At 38.4% G+C, this 11,168-nt stretch overlaps 1 protein-coding gene across 1 annotated transcript; it reads left to right on the forward strand.

Moving 5' to 3' along the window:
- Positions 1–9,037: 9,037 nt before the first annotated feature.
- LOC109221419 lies at positions 9,038–10,909 on the forward strand. The gene is made up of 4 exons (XM_019385908.1): positions 9,038–9,531; positions 9,649–9,746; positions 9,851–9,911; positions 10,063–10,909. Exons 1-4 carry the CDS (start codon positions 9,038–9,040, stop codon positions 10,907–10,909), a joined length of 1,500 nt encoding a protein of 499 aa, XP_019241453.1.
- The last annotated feature ends 259 nt before the right edge of the window (positions 10,910–11,168 follow it).

Here is an 11,168-nt window from a genome sequence, read left to right on the forward strand (position 1 = left end):
CGGGCCTCAAAGGAGTCGGTGAAGCTATTGAGGGGAGAGGTGGAGAAGATGAAGTCAGCTGGCGACTTACCATTGGAGATTTTATTGGAGGATCCAGTGCCAGCAGCTCAGGTAGAGCAGGTTCAGGAGCAGGAGACCGAGAGAGAGCCAAGGAGGAGGAGAGTGATGCCTCAGGTTGATGATGTGGAGATTGAGCTAGAGGATCCTGAGGGAGGTGCCTCAGGCCAGCCACAGGGTCCCAAGCCAGGTGATCCAGGGACCCAGCCACAGGACCCCATGCAGATAGAGGACCCATAGGGAGTTTTCTTTACTCTCTAACCCTCTTTTTGATCTTATTTTTGGTTATTTAGCATTGAAGACAATGCTAGTTTTCATTTGAGGGGGTGGTCCTATTTTGATGATTTGATAGTTGGGTTGTAATGATGATACTATTTTTCTTTGTGCTTATTTTGCACTTTTGTTATGTATATAACTTTACCATTTACTTTTTTTACTTTTTGTTATTTTTTAATTTTGGTATGTATATAAAGTTACTTTTCCATGTATATATTCATTCCCTCTTATGTATATTCGTCTAAATCCCCTATTGTACATATTCAGTTTACTTCCCGTATTCTACTTCATAACCTCTTTTGCAATCTTCCTTAATAGAATAGCTTCTTATTTCATTTAGTAGCTTCTTTTTCAGTTCGTTGCTTCTTATTTTACAAGTTTTTGGTGATCAATAAGCCTTTGGTTTTCTTAATGCCACGGTTCTTTCCAAAGGTGGATTTTGTGTGGACCGGGTGGCTCTTCCCGATGATGGATGGCATGACAACCTTCTTAAGGGTTTGAGTCAGTTTTCTTTTCGTTTTTGTGTAAATAGTAGCTAGTGAGCAATAGTGCCTCAGGCAAAGCTTCACTTGGGACTAAGACATTTACCTTTGACCTTATGGTTAAAAACAAATTGATGTGTAAAGGATGGTGATAGTTGTGACCTTGAGACTCTTGTGTTGGCTAAACAATCATCGAGTAGTTTTTCAGAACCATTTGCGTTGCTCAAATCTTAGCTAAGGTTGTTGTGGGCTCTCGGCTCTGTCTCTTTAGAAATCCTATAGCTTGTGTAGTGAGGTATTGATTTGCAAGTCCATGTCCCGTGCCAATAAGTCTAGAACTTGCCCTGAATGTTTGTCTAGGTGAAATCCTAAGTGTAGCTCGGCTTGAGAAGTGATTATAGGCTCTCCTTGATCCTAGTTGAGACTTGAAAACATCTATAGCCCACCAAAAATGACATCCCTAGTCAACCCCGTTGAGCCATAACCCTTATTCTTTCAAAAAACCATGATACAAGCCTTTATCTGTTCTAAAATGATCCTCTCTTGGCACCCGATCTTTCCTTAGCACAAATTAGCAAAAGTGTATGTTTGGGGGATGGGACGAGGAATGCAAAAGTGATAAAAGGTACAAAAAGGAAGAAAAGGGAAGAAAAAAAAGAAAGAAAAAGCCAAAAAGTCAAAAAGAAAGTGAACAATGTAGAAGAAATGAAAGGGTTCAATAAAAGCAAAACTAAAAGGCTTGGAAAGACTAGAAAGGAGAAAGATGATTGACATGAACATGAAAGAGTGACAATGTGTCTCTCTAGCCCCTAAGGAAGAAGTAAATGACTCAAAGAGTCAAGAAAATGTGAGCCAAAATGAAGAAAATGAAGTGCTTAAGGAAAGATTAAACCTTCATAGACCAATATATCCCACCTTGAACCAAAATCCTTCATTTCATTCCTGCAAAAGCCCTATATGATCTTGAGTTGAGTGAGCTTACATTAGTGGTGACTCACATAAGGGGCAAACTTATGATACTTAGAGCCGGACTTGTGACCTTCCTTTGAGAAAGATGAGTATGTTTTTCACAATCCTCGTTCTGAGTGCTACAGTCTAAAAGTGAGGTTTGCATATGGAGAGTCGAGGAGTATGAGTTTGTGTTCCACAGTGACCGGTGTGATAGAAAGAGTTTCCTTGATGAGTTGAGTCAACTCTTGATGCTTTTGTGTCGCACTAAAGCCATGGTGCTAAAAAGGTTGAGTGTTGTTAATGATGCATTTGAGTTGAGGGTAATTGTTAGTCCCAATTGATGCTAGATGAGGTTACTTTAGGACAGCTGAAATTTTCCTTTCTTTTATTTTGCGAAGGTGGGAATTACTTTGTTTGCTTGAGGACAAGCAAAAGCTTAAGTTTGGGGGAGTTGATAACTAGGGGTTCTAGCCTATTTTATGCTCCTTTTTGCTTAGGTTTTGGATTAAAAGTACGTACAAGTATTCCCGAAAGCTAACTTAGTGTCCTTGTTTGGAGTGTTTGGTCAAAAAGAGACAAGGAAGTCATATCCAGCACAAAAAGGAGTGAAACCTGCACAAGTTCAAAGTTGAAATCAAAGGAGCGCTGGCAGCGAGAAATAGCAGTTGACGCGAGGGGCTTATCGCTGAGGCGGTCGTGATACCGCTCTCAGCGGATTGAGGAATCAGAGAAGTGTTTCTGAAGCTTAATAAGTTATCGCTGCCCGCGGTGAAATTGCGCGGCAGCGGTAACTCTGACGCGGTCGCGGTCAACTTCTCGCCCTTAGCGGAAGTGAGAATCATAGAACTAAGTCTGGAGCTCAAATTGAAGATCGCGTTCCGCGCTCATATTTCACGTCCACGGTTGGAGGAGCGCTGAGGCAGTAGTTTTTCCGCTCCCAGCAGACTCAAGTTCAGAACCAGCTAAAGAGAGAAGAACCGCTGTCCGCGCTTGCTTTTGCGCGGCCGCGAAAGTCCAAGCGCTGAGGTGACCCATTTTCCGCTATCAGCAAAATCTCCGTAGGGGCAATTTTGTCCAGAAAATTTAGCTGTGTGTAAATAGTTCTTTTTCAGATTTTTAGGTCATCTGTGGTGAGAGGAACACGTGAACAACAACTTTTTGTTATTTTGAGTAATTTTAAAGCTTGGTTAACCATTAATCTTACATTCTTCTCTTGTAATTACTTTTTATGGGTTATATTTCATCTAAATCTTTGATTTCTTCTTTGACTATGAGTAGCTAAACCCATTAGCTAGGGTTGTGGCTCAACCCTAGTGCGGGTATTTAATGGGTCTTTAATTTTAGGGCTTAAATGTTTATGGGTAAATGATATTTGACTTGATTTATGCTTTAAATGTTGAATTGGTGGTTGCAAACACTGATTTGTGCCTTTTTTACTTAGGCTCTTCTTGAGAAAGAGAGACTAAGTCTAGGAAATTCAGGCTAACAAGGAATTGGGGTGCATTCAAGAGATTGATAGCTCCAATTAAAGGGTTAAACCTAGAGATAGTAATACCCGACTTGAGCCAATTTTGCTTGCATTGTTTGAACACCCAATTGGGCTTGAGAAAGCCAATTAGGGCAAAGTCACTCAAACTACCGAGAGGTATAGAGTGAGTAGTTATGTGCAATGGCTATATCATGATCCCAATTATCACAAATTCGCCCTAAGTTTTAGACCCCGTTAGATACTCACCTAGGTGTAAGTCACTTCCCTAGTGCCTTTTATCAATTAAGAAAACCCTTACAATACTTAGCTTATTTTCCTACTTCATTAGTATTAAAGTAGAATACCAAACAAACAAAGAATGATTGGAAGTGAAAACAAGAACATCGCACATTGCTTTATTAGATATGAACCCAATTCTAAACCTATCTTAGCTCTCTGTGGAAATCGATCCCGACCCCTCGAGTAAAAGTTGCATCGACCGCTCTTGCCATTCTATAGTGGTATAGGGTTGGAGCCGATCAGAAGCGAAAAATGGCTAAGCGTGTAGAGTTAACAAAAATGGACATCAAATAGAGAGGACACCTTGTTGTGGACTTAGGACTCTAAGACATAGGTCTCTGAACCACTTTTACAAAAATGACCCCATTTTGAAAGAACGGCTGATGTGGCCAAATGCGGCTAGAAATGCAAATTCAACAAGGAAGGGCCTTAAAGTTAGGGAAAACTGATTGTGGATTCAAGGCTCTCCGGACACGGTTCAACAAGCCACTTTGCAAAAATAGCCCTTTTGTTGCAAAACGACCGATGTGGCCAAAAGTGGCTAGACATGCAAGATTTGGCTGCGAACACGAAGCCAAGAACTTAAGACTCGCTAGGAAGACCGGACCCTATGTGAGTTGCCTACGCATCCCGCCCCGAAAGATGAGAATCAGGTATGCGTAGTTCGGGAAGATTGGATACGGGAGAGAACTAAAAAAAATAACTGATTTGGAGAAAATATATTTTTTGTCTTTTTTTTTTAAAAATGATGGGAAAGGATTTTTTATTTTCATTTTTTTTGGTTTTTCTTGAAGAAGTTGGGAAAGAAAAATATAACTGGCTCCTACTTGCTTCATTTTTTTACTTCACCCTCTTTCCTTTCTCATTTACCCTCAACCATCAATGGTCCACCAAATGACCCCTTTTACGCTTAAAGAATGTAGCATGTAGCACATAGGGATGATTAAATGTCTTTTTGGGCCACGGGCCCATTTTTACATAATTTGGATTGGCCTCCTACGGAGAGACAAGGTGCATGGAACTGAGCCCTGCTAGGTCTAAATGACATGATGCAAATAAGAATGACCTAAAGGCTGACCTAAGTTTAGGGTTCACTAGACAAGGCAATTCGGGGCGGCACGTGGTCGATGGCGGCTGCTTTAGTTGTCCGTCCACTCCACGCTCCCACGCCACCCCCTAAAGACGGATGACTCAAAAAGGGCCGTGTACGCTCAAACGTACTCCAGAAGACTTGTTGCAGAAAGAAGACTCATGGTTATGCAAATGTTGACAGTTTATAAAGCAGTAAACACATAAGGAAAAACGATAAATAAATAAACAATAAAACAGGAAATTGCCAACAAATCAACAAAGAAACAAATCAAGTATCAATCAAGCAAACAAAAAAAACAAACACCTCAATCGAATATCCTAAAGAGCCAACAAATCAAGTATCAATTCGAACCTGCAAATCCCCAGCAGAGTCGCCAAAGCTGTCACACCCCTTTTTTCACCTTAACTAACCCTCTTTAAAATAATAAAAATATTTTTAAAGCTCAAAAGGGTTTCATTTAGAAAGTGACAAAATTTTGTGTTCAAAAGATTTTTCAGAGTCGCCACCTGACATTTGGTTTCGGTGTGTCAGGTCACCGTTTTTAGAAATAATTTGTTCTTTTGAAACACGTTTAGACTCTAAAACTGATTGCACCAGAGATTTTAGATAAGGGGGTTCATTTGACTCGGGGAGAAGGTGTTAGGTATTCCCCGAGTCCGTAACTAGTACGGTTGCGTACATGATCAAGTTCTCTTTAGAGTGTTCGAATTGAGGTAAAAACACACAAAAAAGAAGAAAATAAACATAAAAAAGGTTCGAGGTCGTCCCTTCCTAATAAATAAAAGAAAATGAAATAAGATAAATCTAACTATCCTGTACTACGCCTCCAATGATGATTCTGCCACGGCCTTCGTTACATTTACCACGAGGTATACCTCGGATAAAAATATAAGTCCTTCGGCGCATTCTCCGAATAAATTTAACTAAAGGAACGACCTTTCGCCTCAAAACTAATAAAACGTCCTAATATTGCCTACCTAAGTGTGGTTGGCCTAAGTCATGCTCCTGGCGTTCAATGAAAGAGCTAATAATAACTAAATAAAAATATTAATACAAGTCGCATTAGACATAATTATGTTTTCTTTCAATTTTCAATTCCACGACCCTTTTAATTCAACTCAACTAATTAGTTCACTTTCCTCCTTTAATTGATTCATGAGATAGTCCAAATCAATCACAATAAGCAAATTAAATTCCAGATATTAATTAAGATAAACATCGCATTTTCGATAATGAAACATATACGAACTTCAAATCATTTGAAAGAGAACATCAACAGAGACATACCAACAAACAATCACATAATAAAATTAAAGGATTTAAGAGAGAGAAAAGGGATTGGACCTCAATCGATACTATAAACCACAGAACCAAATCAGGGGGACGAGTTTGGACCGGATCCTCGTACGACACCTCTACTCTATGGCGAAATCAATCCTCGAACCTCAACCAAAATCCCGAATCCGAAAAAGAGAGTACGAGGGCGGCGGCGGCGGAGGAACAGAAATCCACCAACAAACAACACCGGAACCACAAGCTAAACTTTAATATTGTGCTACCTCAAAATCCCGAATGCAAATCACAATCTGAATAGAAGCAATTGGGGTTTGTGATAATGATTGACACTATCTGATTTTGACTTGTTTGGTGCTTTAAACCGTAGCAGCACCTTTTAATTTCATCAAAATACATGACCGAAAAACATGCTTCTATACTAATGAAATTGCAGAAGCTTGTTCGTTAAAGCAACCTGTTGATGAAGGTGTTAGTTGTTTTAGGCTCTTTTTTTGTTGTTCGTTTTTTCTCCTGTTAGGTCCTCGCTATTTTTGCCGTTTTCCACTTATCTGTTCTGTTTCTTTTAAATTCCCTTCCCCCCGTTTCCCTTTTTTCTCACCGTCTCCTCTTTCTTTGCAGGTTGCGGCTCTAGAATGGAGGAGTTAGATTTTGGGTAAAAATTGCTTTATATGTGGAGTGGGGAAAAAATATGGACCATTGGATTAATGAAGAATAGATGGCTAAGATTAAAAGAATAAAAATAGGGCGGGTCAATGGATAGGGTCGTGGGTCATAGAGGTTAAAAGGTGATTGGGCTGTTGGGTTGTCTAACTTGGGCCTCTTGGAAGAATCCGATTTGGGCTCTACAATTCAACAAAATTAGTTCAAAATTGGGCTTCTTAAAAGTATGAAATTCATTAACCAAAAAATCTAAGTTTTCCTCTTTTATAAAATTATAAAGTACTTATAAAATGTAATATCACCCTTTATTAATTAGAATAAACTATAAACAAAAAACTAACTATTAAAAATAAAACTATTTTGATATTTTTAAAGATTATGCTTAAAATAAAAGTCAAGAAAGGTAGAGCATAGCAATATTAAGATAATATCGCTACAAGAATACTTATAACCTTAATAAAATAGAAATAAGGAAATTTAAACTATTTTTGTGTTTTCAATTTTATGTTTTAAAATTAAAATTAAAGATAAAAATATACTGAAATTTTATAAAATCAAATAGATACTAACAATTACGTGCTTACATTACCCATTACCCATACCCGAAAAACAAACTTCAAAAGCTTCTCATCAATGGCTACTATGATTAGAAATAATAAACAAATTGCGTTTCCAATTCCTTTGACTATTCCTAAAGCAAAAGTCTTTACCTGTGGATTGTGGTTGTTTTAGATCAGTGCAAAAGCCTTTTTAATCATGGTAGTCATTTTTTAATTTAAAATCCATCATTTTAAGCTTGAGATACATAATATTTTACATATCTAATACTACTTGTACTAAATTATTCATGAAATTTACACAAAATTAGAGTTATCCCGTCGAATCATTAATACATTCATACAACATAGCCTTCAACTAGAGTAGGCTTATCAGTTCGTTCTTCTTCCTCCTTCTCTTTACTTCATTTTTATTTCCGCCTTTGCCTCTATTAAGACTTAGATTTTATCAGAGAGTATTTCAATATTACATTGTATGTTAGATTGTGTCTGATGCTACAGTTAAAGATTGCGGGTTAAAGCCATGATCTTAGGGATACACTCTTGAAATTATGTCTCTAGCTTTGTGTATATATTCTAGGTGTAATCTATCATTTGCAGTATGAAGTGAAATACACTTACATCATTCACCTGGTATCAGAGCCTCTACGATCTCGATAGAGACTCAAATACTTTTTTCGATTGCTTTTTCCCGCAGTCACTTCTCCGGTGGATTTTTTCGACCACCTTTTCCGGTTGCCTTTTTTTTCGGCATCCATTTCTTCGACGGATTTTTCCGGCCATCTCTGACTTTTATTTCAAATACATGAGGGTTGACCATTTATTTCGTTCTTACCCGTCACATTCGCTAAAATCTCCGAAGTAGTTTATGGTCAGATCTTATTACCCTCTAACCCGACTCTATTAGTTAGCTCCTTTCCCGGCCAGATCTTGTGATTTTGGTGAGAGGAAAAGAAAAGTATTCTGTTGAGTCTTGATTTAGTAGATTACTTGAGAGGGGATTTTTCGTTTGAAGCAGAAGAGTAAAATTTTGGTTTTGAAAAGCTTTTTCAAAAGTAAAGCTTTCTTTATTTTAAGTCATACTTTATTACTTAGTCTTTACATGTGGGGGCCATTCTTACAAGTTTTCTTGCCCAACAAAGTCTTCTATTTCATTACACAGTGCTCTTACTTCTGTCCTCTTTCCCAAATTATTTTGTACCCTTGTCTTCTTGAAATTTAATATCAAAATGACAGGTGAGTCATCCACAGCAGAAGAAGTCAAACCATTTTTCTCTTCAATTTCGAATACTTCCACTATTACTACTGCTAAATTACAAGGTAGTAATAATTACTCACCATGGTATTCTTCAGTTGAGATGTGGTTTATGTGACAGGGATATGAGGATCACTTAGTCAAAAATGCTAGTGAAATTGGCACTAGTGAAAAGACTAAGTGGACCCGAATTGATGCATAATTATTTAATATTTTATGGAACTCTTTGGATCCTAAATTACTCAACTTGTTTCAATCTTGTAAAACTTGCTATAAATTTTGAACTAAAGCTAAAGCTTTGTACACAAACGATATACAACGAATATACAAAGTAGTTTCAGATTTAGTCCAACTTCAGCAGAACAATCAAGATATGACGAGTTATTTAGGACTAATAGATACCTTGAAAGATCAATTTGAACCACTCATGCCACTTATTGCAAGTGTCAGCACCCAGGAGCAACAAAGAGATAAGTTTTTTATGGTTTTGCACTGAAAGGACTTCGATCTGATCTCAGCCCTGTAAAGGATCAGATCTTGACAAGCTCTGTAGTTCTTTCATTAGTTGAGGTTTCAGCTTGACTATTGCGTATTGGTAAAGAAACACTTGATACTAATAAAGTGGAGACATCTGTATTAGCTATGCAAAATGAAAATCCACAGGAACAAAATGTCTCTCAAAGAGGAAAAGGTAAAAGCACTAGACCCTACTGCAGTTACTGCAGCAAGCCAGGCCATACTCGACAAACTTATTGGAAACTGCATGGTCGACCATCACGTAAAAACAATCGCAGTACAACCCACATGGTTCAAAATGGTTATGAAACAGATGATCAACATGCTGATTTTAATACTTTATCTGGAGTGGATTATAGTGATTACCTGCAGTATCAAGCGGCTAAACAACAATCACTCTCATCTGGCACCTCAAAAACTGGTAATTCCTTTGCTTGTCTGAGCAGGTCTTCACCCAATTACTCATGGATACTGGACTCTGGTGCATCTGACCATATCTCCAGTAATCAGAATCTTTTTTCAAACCTTATTCCTTCCTCAACCCTCTCTGCGGTTACCCTTGCTAATGGCTCGCGAACTGCAGTAAAAGGAATAGGAGAAGTGCAACTTCTTCCCTCTATGTCTATAAACTCAGTTTTATTTGCTCCAGAATGCCCATTCAATTTGATTTCCATTAGTAAATTAACCAAAAGTCTTAATTGTTCTGTCACTTTTTTGCTAACTCTGTTGTTGTGCAGGACTGGAGAACGGGGAAGACGATTGGAACATGGTATGAGTCATAGGGACTATATCATATGTCCAGATCACAACCACCAGTTGCCTTCACTTCCGCCGTGTTAGCTGATCTACTCCACAGCCGTTAAGGCCACCAAGTCTTGCAAAGCTTCAAAAATTAATTCCCAGTCTTTCCACATTTTTTTTGAATGTGAATCTTGTCAGCTTGGGAAACACCTCTGTTTGACATTGTTCACTCAGATGTTTGGGTTGGGGTCCTAGCCGTGTTGTTTCACGTTTAGGATTTCAGTATTTTGTTACCTTTATTGATGACTTCTCCCATTGCACATGGGTATTTTTAATGAAAAATCGTTCTGAATTGTTTTCTATTTTTCAAAACTTTTGCGTTGAGGTAAATAATCAATTTGGTGTTTCAGTAAAGTATTACGTAGTGACAATGCAAAAGAGTATTTATCATCCCCCTTCACTAGTTTCATGTCATCTCAAGGAATTACTCATCAAACTTCTTGTGCATATACTCCTCAACAAAATGGAGTCGCCGAACGTAAAAATCGGCATCTCATTGAAACTGCTCGCACCTTACTTATACACCATCATGTTCCTCTTCGTTTTTGGGGAGATACTGTTGTCACTGCTTGCTATCTGATCAACAGGATGCCTTTTTCTATGTTGCAACATCAAAGTCCTCACTCAATTCTCTTTCCAGGTCAAAATCCCTATCATTTACCTTTGAGAGTGTTTGGATGTACTTGCTTTGTTCATGATCACAGTCCTGGAAATGACAAACTCCAACAAAAGTCAATTAAATATGTCTTTCTTGGATACTCTCGTTACCAGAAAGGTTATAAATGCTATGATCCAAAAGCACATAAATGTTTGATCTCTGCGGATGTAACCTTCTTTGAGACATCTCCCAATTTTTCACTAAACACTACAAATAGAAATTTGATGCCTCAAGTTTTTCCAGTGCCTATATTTCCTGTACCACAGGTTAGTCTTCCAGACAGACCTCAAGGCTCTCCTCCTCCTCTCCAAGTATACTCCCGTGCCCGTCCTCTAGCTAATACTAATGATAGCACTACACCTGATCTTGATACATTGGTAGCTCCCGGTGACTCATCTCTTGCTCCAAAGTCACCTGCTCCAGTCATGCCTTCATCAGATGCAGTAACTCCACCAATTGCCATACTCAAAGGTATACGCACTACTCAGAAGAAAAACAAAAGAAAAAGGAAAACAAAAGAAAAGGAAAGAATTAGGTAATTGAACAAAAGGCTTAATTTTGAATTTTTTGGGCTGATTTTAGTGCCAAACCCGTTCCGAATTTACCCAAGTCCAAGCCCAAATCGCCAGCCTACCCGGTCCAACCCTGATGAGATGAAACGACGCCGTTTCCTGTTCTTTCAATCACAGCCGTTGGATTCTTTTGATCCAACGGCTCCGAACTGGCCTCTTAATTACCACATAACTGTCCTAAAACTAGTCACCCCCCAAACCCCTAAGCTCAGTTTATTTCTTTTCT

This window comes from Nicotiana attenuata, unplaced genomic scaffold (assembly GCF_001879085.1).
Source record: "Nicotiana attenuata strain UT unplaced genomic scaffold, NIATTr2, whole genome shotgun sequence".
In the NCBI taxonomy this organism is placed as follows: domain Eukaryota; kingdom Viridiplantae; phylum Streptophyta; class Magnoliopsida; order Solanales; family Solanaceae; genus Nicotiana; species Nicotiana attenuata.

Excerpts from the sequence above, each read along its gene's own strand:
- LOC109221419 (XM_019385908.1), top strand. The coding sequence starts at position 9,038 with ATGCAAAATGAAAATCCACAGGAACAAAATGTCTCTCAAAGAGGAAAA. Across the intron at positions 9,532-9,648 it reads GTGCAACTTCTTCCCTCTAT|GACTGGAGAACGGGGAAGAC; the intron begins GTCTATAAACTC and ends GTTGTTGTGCAG. Across the intron at positions 9,747-9,850 it reads GTTGCCTTCACTTCCGCCGT|CTTGGGAAACACCTCTGTTT; the intron begins GTTAGCTGATCT and ends GAATCTTGTCAG.